The 13,054-nt window shown below is 45.3% G+C and overlaps 1 protein-coding gene across 3 annotated transcripts; it reads right to left on the bottom strand.

The window, feature by feature from the left end:
* Positions 1-5,408: 5,408 nt before the first annotated feature.
* LOC136427160 (uncharacterized) lies at positions 5,409-12,074 on the bottom strand. Of its 3 annotated transcripts, XM_066415926.1 has the most exons (7): positions 11,308-11,705; positions 9,754-9,823; positions 9,110-9,266; positions 8,342-8,476; positions 7,830-7,907; positions 7,490-7,549; positions 5,409-6,481 (listed from the first exon to the last, which is right to left on the bottom strand). In XM_066415926.1, the coding sequence occupies exons 1-7, from the start codon at positions 11,439-11,441 to the stop codon at positions 6,411-6,413; spliced, it is 705 nt and encodes a 234-aa protein (XP_066272023.1). In that variant the 5' UTR covers positions 11,442-11,705; the 3' UTR covers positions 5,409-6,410. The 3 variants fall into 3 exon arrangements, with proteins under 3 accessions (XP_066272023.1, XP_066272024.1, XP_066272022.1); XM_066415927.1 differs by lacking the exons at positions 7,490-7,549; positions 11,308-11,705 and adding an exon at positions 11,918-12,074 and having other exon boundaries at positions 7,767-7,907; XM_066415925.1 differs by lacking the exon at positions 7,490-7,549 and having other exon boundaries at positions 7,767-7,907; positions 11,308-11,703.
* Between the last annotated feature and the right edge of the window lie 980 nt (positions 12,075-13,054).

Here is a 13,054-nt window from a genome sequence, read left to right as displayed (position 1 = left end):
TGTTTGTTTGTTTGTGTGTGTGTATGTGTGTGCGCGTATATGTGTGTATGTGTGTGTGTGTGTGTGTGGCTTTAAGTGTTTAGGTGCGCAGTGAAAACTGTATATGTTTGTGTGTGCATGTGTGGCTCTAGGTGCGCAGTGTAAACGTTTGTTAGAGGCTTTTCGGTCTAATTAACGGCATTGTGATCGGAAGAATCTCAGGAGGTGACATTTCACGGAACTTAAGGATGTGTCCAATTATCGAGATGGGCTGATTGCACCCATGAGTGCTTGTCTGAGCGAGGGCGGCGCAATTATCCTGGAATACGCACGAAATAAACACGTACATTTCATAAATCATATCTCCGTTATTATATAGTATATATATAATCATAGTATAGTGTTGTGTATAATCAGCATAAGATGTACAACAGAGCAGACTTTGTAAAATGTACAATCAGCAGTAAAAGTTTGGAAACTTGAATATGATCAATCATATCTCCTTTATTACTGTATCAACTGTATAGTATCATGTATCATTGGAAAGATTATTTGTTACTCTTTATAATGATAATAACGAACAAATTATCATTTAACGAAAAACATACAACTTTTCAATGATATGAAACAACAATGATAATGAAAAAAAGCATCTGAAATATGATGAAGAGAAATTTTGGCACTTTTTCTTTTTGCGACGAATTCGCTTAAGTAGCCCTCAAGCCATGAATGTACGAGCAATGAAAGAGTGATAAAGAAGCTTTCCAATGGTTTATGATAAAATGTATTTGATAAAGTAATCATGAAGATATCATCGACCAAAATCAGCTATCCAAAGTTGTATTTTTTAAGTTTAGATATCTCAAAATGAATGTAATTTTTAAGATCAATTAAGAGCATCAGGTAAACTCAAAAAAGTATTGTCCACCTGCGTGCCACCCTAAAGGACTCAAATCTAAGATCCCAACCATTCCAACCAAGATTTCAGGATCAGTTCTACAAACAGAGTCATGCCTCTACTGCGTGTTGCCCGGAGGTCACCACAGGTCAAAGTTGTCAATATTTTCCACCAACTCCCACCCAAGATGCGTCAGTGACAAACTTGCAGGTTTGCCGACACCGTGGAGAACAAATCGGGGTTTAAACTGGTCCGATCTCCCGAGCCTTTCCCTCCATCACCTCACTTCCTGGTTCATTCAAGCGTCTGAACTCAGAGATAACGTCTTTATCTGGCGTAACGTCTCGCCCTGAGATTCTCTGGATCGCCTTGGATGTAGACGACACACAGGGGGGCATCTATCAGCCCTAAAGCCGTCGCTGCGTCCTACACTGGATTTGCGTTACCGCTTTGACTTTATAATGGGAATATCAATAAAAACGTACAAGTATGACCAAAAAGACAACAAAACACACAAAGCTTAAAAAGATTCGTTTTTTGTCGATGAAATTCGTTGAGTGCTTTGTCGATTCGATCGGCCGCAGCGACGCCGCCAGCGTGCCGCGGGTCGAGCGAGAGGGGGGCTTTACTGCTAGACCAGGATTAGTCGTGAGGACTTTGAAGAACGCCAAGGTCTGGGACTTACACTTCCCCTGGCCTTTGTACCGTGTTGTGAAATAAACCAACGCAGACACTCACTTCTAGATTTTCATATCAGGGATACCTAAAAAACAGGCTTGTCATCTGAGTGTATTCTTCCCTGTATGAATAGATGGATAAAAATAAAAGATAAAAAACACACTTGACAAAGTTTAACTCCACGACCAAACATCCTTAAGCAACATAAGGTCCAAAAAAAGGAAATAAAAAAATCTGAAATCTTTATGATAGTGACATTTACTAACACTGTTTAGCTCATTTGCGTAATAACTTTGAGCATTTTCAAACCTCGCAAAAACGTGCCGTACGATAATCCCCTTAGTTTCGTGAGCCTACAAAAACCCAGCGACGATTTTCAGTGAGTTCTCACATCACAACGACGTCGTGTTTTTGCATCATGGACGTCGTTATACATTGTGATAGTGTTGTTTGAACTAATCATGTACAGAAATGACTAAATATATTCTGTCCGGCCCTAATATTGCTTCGGGTCGACCCGGTCCCTTTAAACTGTCTTGTGACAGAAAAGGTTGTCCTGGTTTCCGGCACATTTTGGCTCAACCAAAACATCGTTTTGAAATCCTACGACAAAACACCGCACGACGAATTAACGACAGTTAGATTACTCCCCGAACTCATTGATCTATGCCTTCTCATTTGTGTCTATTTCCTGGAACTTGCCGCTTGTGTGACTTACACTGTAAGTAAGTGCGGAAGCCTGGAACACTTCACTATTACAGTATTAGACATGATAACGGAAATCAACGACAGCTCTAATTGTTTTGTCTAAGTGCAAATTGATTTAGATGTTCCAGGAGGGTGCTAGGCTAAAGCGAGTGTTAATTGGGTGCATACTTTTATATTAATACAAGAGGGGGTTCAATGAACCCATGGAAAGACCGATGAATCCTTTGGTAGACGTCTAGACACAACCATGGGCTGGCGAATGGAAATAAAAAATGCTGAAATCCTTATGATAGTGACATTTACTAACACTGTTTAGCTAATTTGCGTAATAACTTAATGCTTTGAGCATTTTAAAACCTCGCAAAAACGTGCCGTACGATGATCCCCTTAGTTTCGTGAGCCTTCAGTGTCTGAGTTCTCACATCACAACGACGTCGCTGTACATTGTGATAGTGTTGTTTACACTAATCATGTATAGAAATTACTAAATAAATTGACTTTCAAAACCCTATCTTCCGGCCTTTGGGCCCCTTTAAACTGTCTTGTGACAGAAAAGGCTGTCCTGGGGTGCATGTTGAAACTTTTGGTTCAACCATAACCTCGTCGGAAATCTTACCACAAAACAGTTAGATTACTCCCCGAACTCCTTGATCTATGCCTGCTTGCTTGTGTCTATTTCCTGGAAATTGCCGCTTGTGTAAGTAAGTGCGGCAGCCTTGTACACTATTAGTGTGTATGTGTGTGCGTCATCACTTCATTATTACAGTATTAGACATGGTAACGGAAATCAACGGCAGCTCTAATTGATTCATCTAAGTGAAAATTGATTTAGATCATCCAGGAGGGTCCTAGGCTAAAGCGAGTGTTAATTGGGCGCATACTTTATTGATACAAGAGGGAGTTCAATGAACCCGTGGAAAGACCGATGAATCCTTTGGTAGACGTCTAGACACAACCATGGGCTGGTGAATGAGCCCCTGGGAAGGGGAATGAGCCCCTGGGTAGGTAAATGAGCCCCTGGGTAGGCGATTGAGCCCCTGGGTAGGGGAATGAGCCCCAGGGTAGGTGAATGGGCCCCTAGGCTGGCGAATGAGCCCCTGGGCTAGCGAATGAGCCCATGGGTAGGCGAATGAGCCCATGGGTAGGAGAATGGGCCCCTGGGTAGGTCAATGGGTCCCTGGGCTGACGAATGGCCACTGGGTAGATAAATGGGCTCCTGTGTAGGCCATTGAGCCCTCGGGTAGGTCAATGGGTCCCTGGGTAAGCGATTGAACCCCTGGGTGGGCCAATGAGTCCCTGGGTTGGTCAATGAGCCCTCTTGTAGGCCAGTGAACCCTCGGGTAGGCCAGTGACCCCCTGGGTAGGCCAATGAATCCCTTTGGCCCTGGAACTGGCTGTATGCATAAGCTGTACTAGTATATAGCTGGTTTGTATACCGTAACTTGTGCTGTAGAAATCAGTAATCAAATAGAGAGAAAGATACTCTAGTGAACGAAAGCAGAAATATATCTATAGATTTACGTTAACGTATCTCCAACTGCACCAAACGGGAGTACTTTGATTGAAAGAGAGGGATGGCCTCGGCTGTGTGTTCTGACAGCGTCCGATTGTATTAAGATACGCAGAAGCACAAAGACATGCTTATCGCCGTGGGACTGCACGGCGTAGCGATAACCGACCCTGGGGCTTTGTTCCGGTTCTGTCCTCATCAACCTGCGGCGGAAGGAAATGGCCTTTGTCGTATCTTACTACAGGTCCGGAAGCGTCAGATGTTATTACGCCAGTTAGCCTGGAATCCACACCATCGGGGGCTCCTCGATATCTCGACGGCACTGGGAGTAACCCCCGCCCGCTCAGGCTGCTTAGTCCGCTCGGGGGGTGTTTACGGCCTTGGATTAGATTACGTCGCGACTGGGAAAGTAGAGTGGCAAGCGGAAGTAGGGTGTAGCGGACGTCTACATAGAGGTAGGAAGGCTATCAGAAACGGTTCAATAAAGCAAACTGGGTCCGGTAGAAACCCCTAAGCCGATCCTAGAGACTGGGACCAGGCTACACGCCAGTTAACAGCGAGAACAAAGAGACGTGTATCAATGTGTGTGGCGTTGTGGTTAGCACCCCTGAATTTGTTCTTCTGGTTGTGTTTCTGTCATGTCCTGTGAGTTTTTGAGATTGATAGGTGCAGTTGAGGAGATGGCCTTGGCTGTATCTCACCGCAAGTCGTCCCTTCACGTGGATAACACGATAACATGCATATCGTCGTAGACTTGGTGCTGAAGTGATAAGCGATGCTTTTTGGGGCCTTCTAACTCTGCGAGTTCTCGAGATGTAAGAAATGGAGATAAGGAGATGACGTGGGGTTAATCTCACCACGGATCATCTTAGACTTAGCTGAAAGGCCACCTGTCGATCGCTGATGGTATCGCAGCGCATGGTGAACACAGAAACTATTCTGAGAAAGGGGAGACCGTCCGGATGTACATGTATGTCCTGAACTTGAACTAGCTACCTTCATAGCTAGATTGTCTCTATACTGTTATTCATAAATCAGACTAGTTCTTTAAAATTCTTAGATATTAGCAATCGTTCAACTGTCATGTATGTAGGTCCATGTAGTATAGTAGTGTAAGTGACAATTGACCCCCCCCCCCCCAAGGCCCCAGCTCTTGAAAGGGTTGTGTTTTTTTCCAGACTAACCGTTAATCAATCCTTTTGTATCGAAGTCAAATTACTATTTCCAACAAAGGTATTTAGACTTAAAGACCCCAGTAAAACTATATAAAGGCTGGATAATGTAAACTATAGGCTTCAGTATGCTAATGGCAGCCGTGCAGTGCACATCGGTGGAGGAAGTCAAATTACTATTTCCAACAAAGGTATTTAGACTTAACCAAATTTTCGACTGATCAACTCCAGTCCCTATCAAGGAATGAGCAATCCACTGTCTCTGTGACGTCACAGTGGATTGCTCATTCCTTGATAAGGACTGGATCTGATCAGTCGAAAATTTGGTTAAGTCTAAATACCTTTGTTGGAAATTGTAGTCTAACTATGATATAGAATGACTTCTACCAACACACATGGACTTTCAATTAATCCTTGATATCATAGATCAGAGACTCGTTTTTACAAGGCTGTAGGTCGTATCTTTATTCTATATAGTAGCCATAGTACAAACTTAATCATATCAAGGTACAAGCACAACTATTTACATTGTTTGTGATAATATGTCATGGAAACGTCGTTAATGTAATAATCTATTCCTAATGCTATAGTAATCAACCTAAACAAGTCTTTCACTTATATCATGTCTACAGCATTATATAAATCGTACAAAACGGTGACACAAGATGAGTCCACAGGGTAGTTATACAATTTTAAGAAACGTGTATCTCTTAAGACAGGTTACCGTTACTTATCTTTAGTTCGTAAGAAATACTAGTGACGAAGAAAATGCAAACGAGTCTCAAATATAATCACTGGTTAAATATGCGGCTATATCGAACACTTTCCTCCTATCGTTCTTAATTAACAAACTAATTAGTTGTAGCTTTGCATAAGTCATATTCATACACAATACTTTAATACCCTGTACTACTTGCTATCAATACGTGAGGTAAAGGACAGGTAATGAGTGGTCACTACGCATAGCCACTATGTAGCGACAACAGAAGTCGCACGATGGCGCTTCGGTACTGAGCTGCGACGTCGATCCCGTGTGGAAGGATCGTCCTTTCTTTCACACTCCTCTAGCAGGGTCAAATCGCTCGGCAACAAAGCCTACAGCGTCGACCCTGCTCTTCTGCCCCAAGGTTTTAGGTATTGGTGACGTCACCACCAATAGCTTTCAGCTAATCAGGTCGCTGGGAAGCTATCGGCCAATCAGGTTACGTTTTACATAGCTACTTTGGGTTCAGAACAAAATAACGGCTGTTTGTGCCGAATGAGGCTAGCTCATCAATTATCTATGAGCAACTAATGGCTGTTTGTACCAAATAAGGCTAGCTTAATAATCATTTATAAGCAACTGTCAGTAACGTCACCAATACCTAAAACCTTAGGCCAGAAGCGTAGGGTCGATACTGGAGGCGTTGTTGCCGAGCGATTTGACGCAGCTAGAGGAAGGTGTCTTTCTTGTGGCTCGTGCTTCTTATCTTCTAAGGTACACCGCCGAGATCACGGAGCCAGAGGACTTCCTGGACGAATCGCTGTCCGGAGAACCTGAATAAAAAAACACAAGGTCATTTCAAGGTCAAGAAATTATGTATGGACATTCACATTAAATATCTAGTGAAGAAAGTGAGGCACTTCCCGTCGCAAAAGAACACACAGATCAAGCTCTCAAATTGTAGAGGTCCAGCATGCAGTTCTTACTGCTGTCTTTCTACGAAAGGTCGCTGGATGGCATTTCTGCACAGGTATCATCTCAGTCATTAATGCCACCTTGCGGAGAGGACAAACTGTACAGGGGAAACTCTGCGCGCCCAACGTGTACATCTGCCGACCACATTATACTGAATAGGACCTTCCCGCTAAAGTGTGAGTCATAAACCCAACCCATACATTAATGCCCCCTTGCGGTTTCTGTTTGCAGTGCATCATCGCTACTCTTCCGTTGGAGTCGGCGTTCCTGTTGAACCCTGCCGCCATAGTGCCAGTCATAATCCCAACCCGTACATTTACGCCCCCTTGCGGTTTCTGTTTGCGGTGCACTACCGCTTCTCACCTCTCCCGTCGGAGTCGTTCCTGTTCATGGATCCCGCCGTCCGGTTCCTGCGGAAGATGCGCAGACGCTGCTGCAATAAAACGACCCATACTCTTACGCCCCCTTGCGGTTTCTGTTTGTAGTGCACTGCCGCTACTCACCTCTTCCGTCGGAGTCGTTCCTGCCGGACCCTGCCGCCATAGTGCCAGTCATAATCCCAACCCGTACATTAACGCCCCCTTGCGGTTTCTGATTGCGGTGCACCACCATTACTCACCTCTCCCGTCGGAGTCGTTCCTGCCGGACCCTGCCGCCATAGTGCAAGTCATAATCCCAACCAGTACTCTTACGCCCCCTTGCGGTTTCTGCTTGCGGTGCACCACCGTTACTTACCTCTTCCGTCTGAGTCGTTCCTGTTCACGGATCCCGCCGTCCTGTTCCTGCGCAGGCGCTACTGCAATAAAACAACCCATACTCTTACGCCCCCTTGCGGTTTCTGTTTGTAGTGCACTGCCGCTACTCACCTCTCCCGTCTGAGTCGTTCCTGCCGGACCCCGCCGTCCTGTTCCTGCGGAAGATGCGCAGGTACTGCTGCAATAAAACGACCCATACTCTTACGCCCCCTTGCGGTTTCTGTTTGCGGTGCACTGCCGCTACTCACCTCTCCCGTCGGAGTCGTTCCTGTTCATTGATCCCGCCGTCCTGTTCCTGCGGAAGATGCGCAGGTACTGCTGCAATAAAACGACCCATACTCTTACGCCCCCTTGCGGTTGCTGTTTGCAGTGCACTACCGTTACTCACCTCTCCCGTCGGAGTCGTTCCTGATCACGGACCCCGCCGTCCGGTTCCTGCGGAAGATGCGCAAGCGTTGCTGCCAGGGCCGCTCGTGTACGAAGCCGTCCGGACTGCCGTACTTGTACTCGTACTCGGACGAGAAGGGCGCTGCAGGGGGCAGAGGGGGGAACATGAAGAACAGTCAACCACCACTATCATTAGTATTACACTTTTTTCAATCCCAATTCCGACCCACGCATTAACGCCCCTTTGCGGTTTTTGTTTGTAGTGCACTATCGCTGAAGGGACCTGCAGGGGCAGAGGGAGAAACATGGAGAACGGAAAACCGTCAACCAATCTACCAGAATCTTTGGATTCTGTATCTGTATCAGGATCTATAAATGAGAGACCCTAAAACATCCCTAGCATCCTGATTGTGATCCTTGTCGACAGACAGACAAACAGACAGACAGACAAGAAAACAAATCATAAACACGCTTTGCTTACTGATAAACTTCAAACAAACAAACACACATACATACAGACAGACAGACAGACAGACAGAAAGAGAAGCAAACAAATCATAAGCACTCGTAACTTACTGATGAACTTGAGCGTCCTGCTGACAGTCGGGTAGATCTGGGAAGAGTCGTTCAGGAGATCCACGTGGTCCGTCGGCCGCCGCTTCAGCTTGTCCAGCGGGAACGGGTTGCCGAAGTGCGAGAACCGGAACAGACCTGGGGAATGATTAGATTGAAGAACATCTTAAACCGAGACGGCAGCCGATATCGCAGCCATTACTCGAGTCACGTGTCCCTGAGTCACGTGATCAGAGTAATTGAATCAACATTACTCCTGAAGAAGGTTGACTGAGTGATTGCAAATTTGAGGTGAGCTACATTTGCTTGTGTTGAACGAAAGTATCAACCTTCATCCCAACATCTTAAACCATTGGCAAGAATCACCCAATGAATGCAAAATTCCAAACTTCAAAGCGCGAGATCTTGAAAGACGGAAAAAAAGAATGAAGCACACAAAAACATCGCAATCCACCTTACGCATCACGACAAAATATGATGTCCTGACTTGTCTTCAACCCCTCCCCACCAATGATGACCCTCCCCTTACTTGTCTTCACCTCTCCATACCTGTAATGGTCCTCCCCTTACCCTTACTTGTCCTCATCCCCTTTTACAATGTACGTATATCCGTATGTAACATCTCAATATTCTACACAGACCCCCTCCGAAATTAACCACCCCTTCTAACCAGTTATGACCCTCCCCTTCCTTGTCTCCACCCCCTCACCTGTAATGACTCTCCCCTTACTTGTCTTCACCCCTCCCCACCAGTAACGACTCTCCCCTTACTTGTCTCCTGCGTGGCGAAAGCCTCCCGTGCGCTCGTTGCCTTCAGCGGAGGTTTGGGCGGCCATCGCCAGTAGTTGTAGCTATAGCGGTCGGCGCTAGGGGTCGCTGCTGACTTCTTGGTCCGCTTCTTCCGGTCGGCGTTCCTGCCCGAGTTGTCCTGTGCGGGTTGTGTCAGAAGGAACAACTTCAGAGAAGGTTCACGAAAAAACGTTACCATCTCCCCTGCTTGATGATTATTACACGTACAGTCTCTATATTTCATCAAATAAACCAATGACTACCACTACTACTATATTCTCAAGAGCATGCGAATGCGGTTTGTTGTGATACTCCTAAACCACCGTGGCACGTATGGCTTATTCTCTAAGCAGAGGCTTCGATCGAGAGGGGAAGTTTTGTCCGGGATTGTTTTTTACGTCCCTCTTCTCTCAGCTTGAGGCTACGTCTGGCTATATTCGAACTACCTAATGAAGAATCCCTACCATATCAATGATGACGACACTCCGAACTTAATTTGATTTATGGGTCTGATTGAAGTTTTAATGGTGGCCATCTTCTGTTTTGTTCGAAGCAGCATTCCCTTTCAGCTGATAGGTGTAAGTAGCAACTAACTGTAAAAGTTGCGTTGAATTTCCCTGACTAACCGTTTTCCTCTTGACCCGGGAGCGCTCGTCGGTCCAGTCCAGTAGGGGCAGGTTTGTAGGGAGGACCGCACTGTGGGGGGAACAGTAGCCGTGTTAGCGATGGTACAACGTTAAGCCCCTATCTAACTGGGCGGAAACGTGTTGGCGACTAAAAAAGGCGACGACGTCGTAAGTTTCGACAATTTTCCTCAGAAATTACCAAAACGAACTGACACGAACGACATACCTGATTTCACTCTATCATGTATTTCGTACCATGTATGTGTAATGATATTTCTTTATAGATTCTCTGGGTAACAGTAGCCGTGTTAGCGATGGTACAACGTTAAGCGTCATATTCATATACCAGAAACATCTTAGTAGGAATTTCTTAAACAAAAACTTGAGCAACTTTGGTGTGAGAGGGGGAAATCAGAAACTTATGCGGTCGCGGAAATTAAATTGGCTACGTTATCATTGGCATTGTATGTACTGTCATGTCTACTGCATTTAGTGTTATGTCAAGTTAGAAGTCCAGGAAGACTAGTGGTGTGGCTTTGGGCACATCACTAATGGGTTTTCTAAAAAAACTCAAACTCAAATTGGCCTACTCCAAGTTGATACGATGCTGTGAAAAAAAGGTATAATCTTAAAATTCCTTTTTTCCTCATATCGAATTGTACCAAGCTGAACAGTAGTACTCTTCATTTCTAAACAAGCCGGATCTATTTCGTTGGTTTTTGAAGAGTTTTGTCAGCAAAACAAATAAACGACTGAAAACATAACCTCCGGGGAGCCACCAATGTTTGTAAAACAAGTTTATAAAATACGACTTTGGCCTTGTCGTGCCAGGAACTTGAAACTGACCTCGTGGACTATAAACTCGTTTGAAAGAAAGCTAGGAGCGAGCCTCCAAAGCGAGCCACCTTTCTTATGTCGGTGCTGTCGTCCTGAAGTACAAACCCAACGTGTTTCTTCTGTCAGCCTATGGCTGTAGTTGATAAAAGGAGAAGTCCTAGCTGTATATGTATTAGACTCAAAATAAAGCCACCTTTCTTTGGCAAAGGCCTGCCTAAAACCCAAGACTCATGGTGTATTCGTAAATTCTTGAGTTATGCAGTCACAAAACAAGCACAATTATTGTAAAACATAGTCATCAATGAACTACGGATACAAATTTATAATACACTTTCTTTGGCCTTTTCGCGCCATGTTTCGCTTGAAGCTCTGATTTAGTACGCCCTCAGTACCCCGTACCTGAAGGCAGCCCCGTCTTCAAGAAGTACAAACTTAACGCGCTTTTGAGGGAGAATTCCTAGCTGTATTTTTATATATCAGACTCGAAATAAAGCCATATTTCTTTGGCAAAATCTCACTTTGTATTCAAAACGCCTTGAGATATTCTGTCATCCAAAATACAACAAACAAACATACAAACAAACAAAGAAGAACATAAACAGTTAATGTACAAAATAACGCCCCCAAAACAGGGATTAAAGTACACTTTTTTGGCCTTTTCGTGGCTAGCGTGACTTGACCGTGATTTCGTACGCCCGCCACAGCGGGTACCTGTACCTGATGTCGGTCCCGTCGTCAGGGATCGGTCCGTGGTCGCGCACAAACTGGACATGTTTCATCATCTCCTCTTGAGCGGCGTCCTGCTCCGAAACCATGGCAACGGCCGCCAAGTCCAGCCCGTTTCCAGCCATTCCGGACGATTTTTGCTGTCGCTGAGAGTTCCGTTGCTATGGAAGGATAATTGTTCTCGGTAGATCCCGACTGTGAGTGTGTCCTACAGAAACTGTACACTTTCTCTCGAGCTCGGTCTGTTGTACCGGCGCGTTCCGCGATACCTGCTCGGCGCTGACCCCTGTCCTGCCCGAGGAGCGTCCGGCTAGTGCTCGGTGGCGCTACTCCGGACGACTGGAAAAACACTACAGCCTCTGGACACGGTCCTAGGCGTCTGTGATAGCCGGGCTTGGTCAGGGATGAAATTCTGCCACGGGACACCCCAACGCGATAACCTAACCCCAGCGATGGCGGGGCGGCACTGTTATAAAGCCACTGGAGCGCGGCGAATTTTGACATAAATACCGCATCTGTTTACCAACACATAAACCCATTTTGACACTTAAAAACCCTAAACACACCTCTTAAACACCTGCTGTTATCACACCCGACTCACCTGTGGACTGACTGGTGGCCGGAAAAGTCTCGTCTGTGAGTCTTGATCATGGCGAGGGCTGTGTGACGAACTAAAATCTACCTGTACCTTTAACAGACTGCTATTCCTGCTAACCCTGTATCTGGGACGGTGGGGTACTGTTATGTACGGCACTACGCGATCTCGCCTTCTATGTTTATACCATACATTGTCTCTATGTTGACATGTAATCAAACCTGTTTGGTGGCTGTTTATATAACACAACCCGATCTTTAAAAACCTCCCAAACCTGCCACTGAGGGTAAGACACAATAAAGCATAAAAACTACACCAGATAAAACCTTATAAATCCTGCATATTAAAGTGGATGGATGTGATATGTAAGGGATCTACCATTTGACCTACATATGACAGGTCGGCAAGAAAGGCATCTCAGAGCCATCTGAGTTTGTTACAGGTTATCTGCTACGCTACGTTGGCCGTGAAAAAGCCGAGCGACCGTCCCTTTCAAGCGCGGCCGGACGGGGTGACAAAGTAAGCAGCATTTGTAAGCGACACCTGTTGACTTATCGGGGTACTGCGGGTAGGGTGACCTGTGAGGTCGCGGGTCAGGGCTAGGGTAGCCCCGCTGGCGAACAGGTATGCCGCCCCGCCATTGTTAACGGCAACATCATACTTATACAGCCGGTCTACTGTTTGTCTTTATGATAAAAGGAATTTCTGTGCTCTGACAGTTAATATGTTGTTTACGCGCCACGCTCTATATAGAAAAGGGCCGTCTTTTCACTGAAGCTATATATAAGTACATGTTCTCAATGCACAATACCACTTGATATATGGGATAATGTATCCGCTATTACAGCTATATATGATACTATTGAAATGAATTTATGGGTCAATCAACAAAGCTTCGTTATCGTAGTATTGTGCCGAGAGATTACATTCCTGGCTTGCGTATGATTGCCATCATTTGTGTACTAAACAAAATTATATACTGTTTCGTACATTGTCAATCTCTCTTCTTTTTTTATTTAGTAGATCTCCATATGAAACTCTTAACTGTAGTGAAGTTCGTGGGATTCTCAAATCCCAAATGAATTCCTTCGGAACAGGGCATACGTACAGGTTACAATAGTCTATGTTTCTTCAACGTGCACG

Source organism: Branchiostoma lanceolatum, chromosome 2 (genome assembly GCF_035083965.1).
Source record: "Branchiostoma lanceolatum isolate klBraLanc5 chromosome 2, klBraLanc5.hap2, whole genome shotgun sequence".
Taxonomy (NCBI): domain Eukaryota; kingdom Metazoa; phylum Chordata; class Leptocardii; order Amphioxiformes; family Branchiostomatidae; genus Branchiostoma; species Branchiostoma lanceolatum.
Note: the sequence above shows the minus strand (reverse complement) of the source record. Positions and strands in the feature narration are given on the sequence as shown.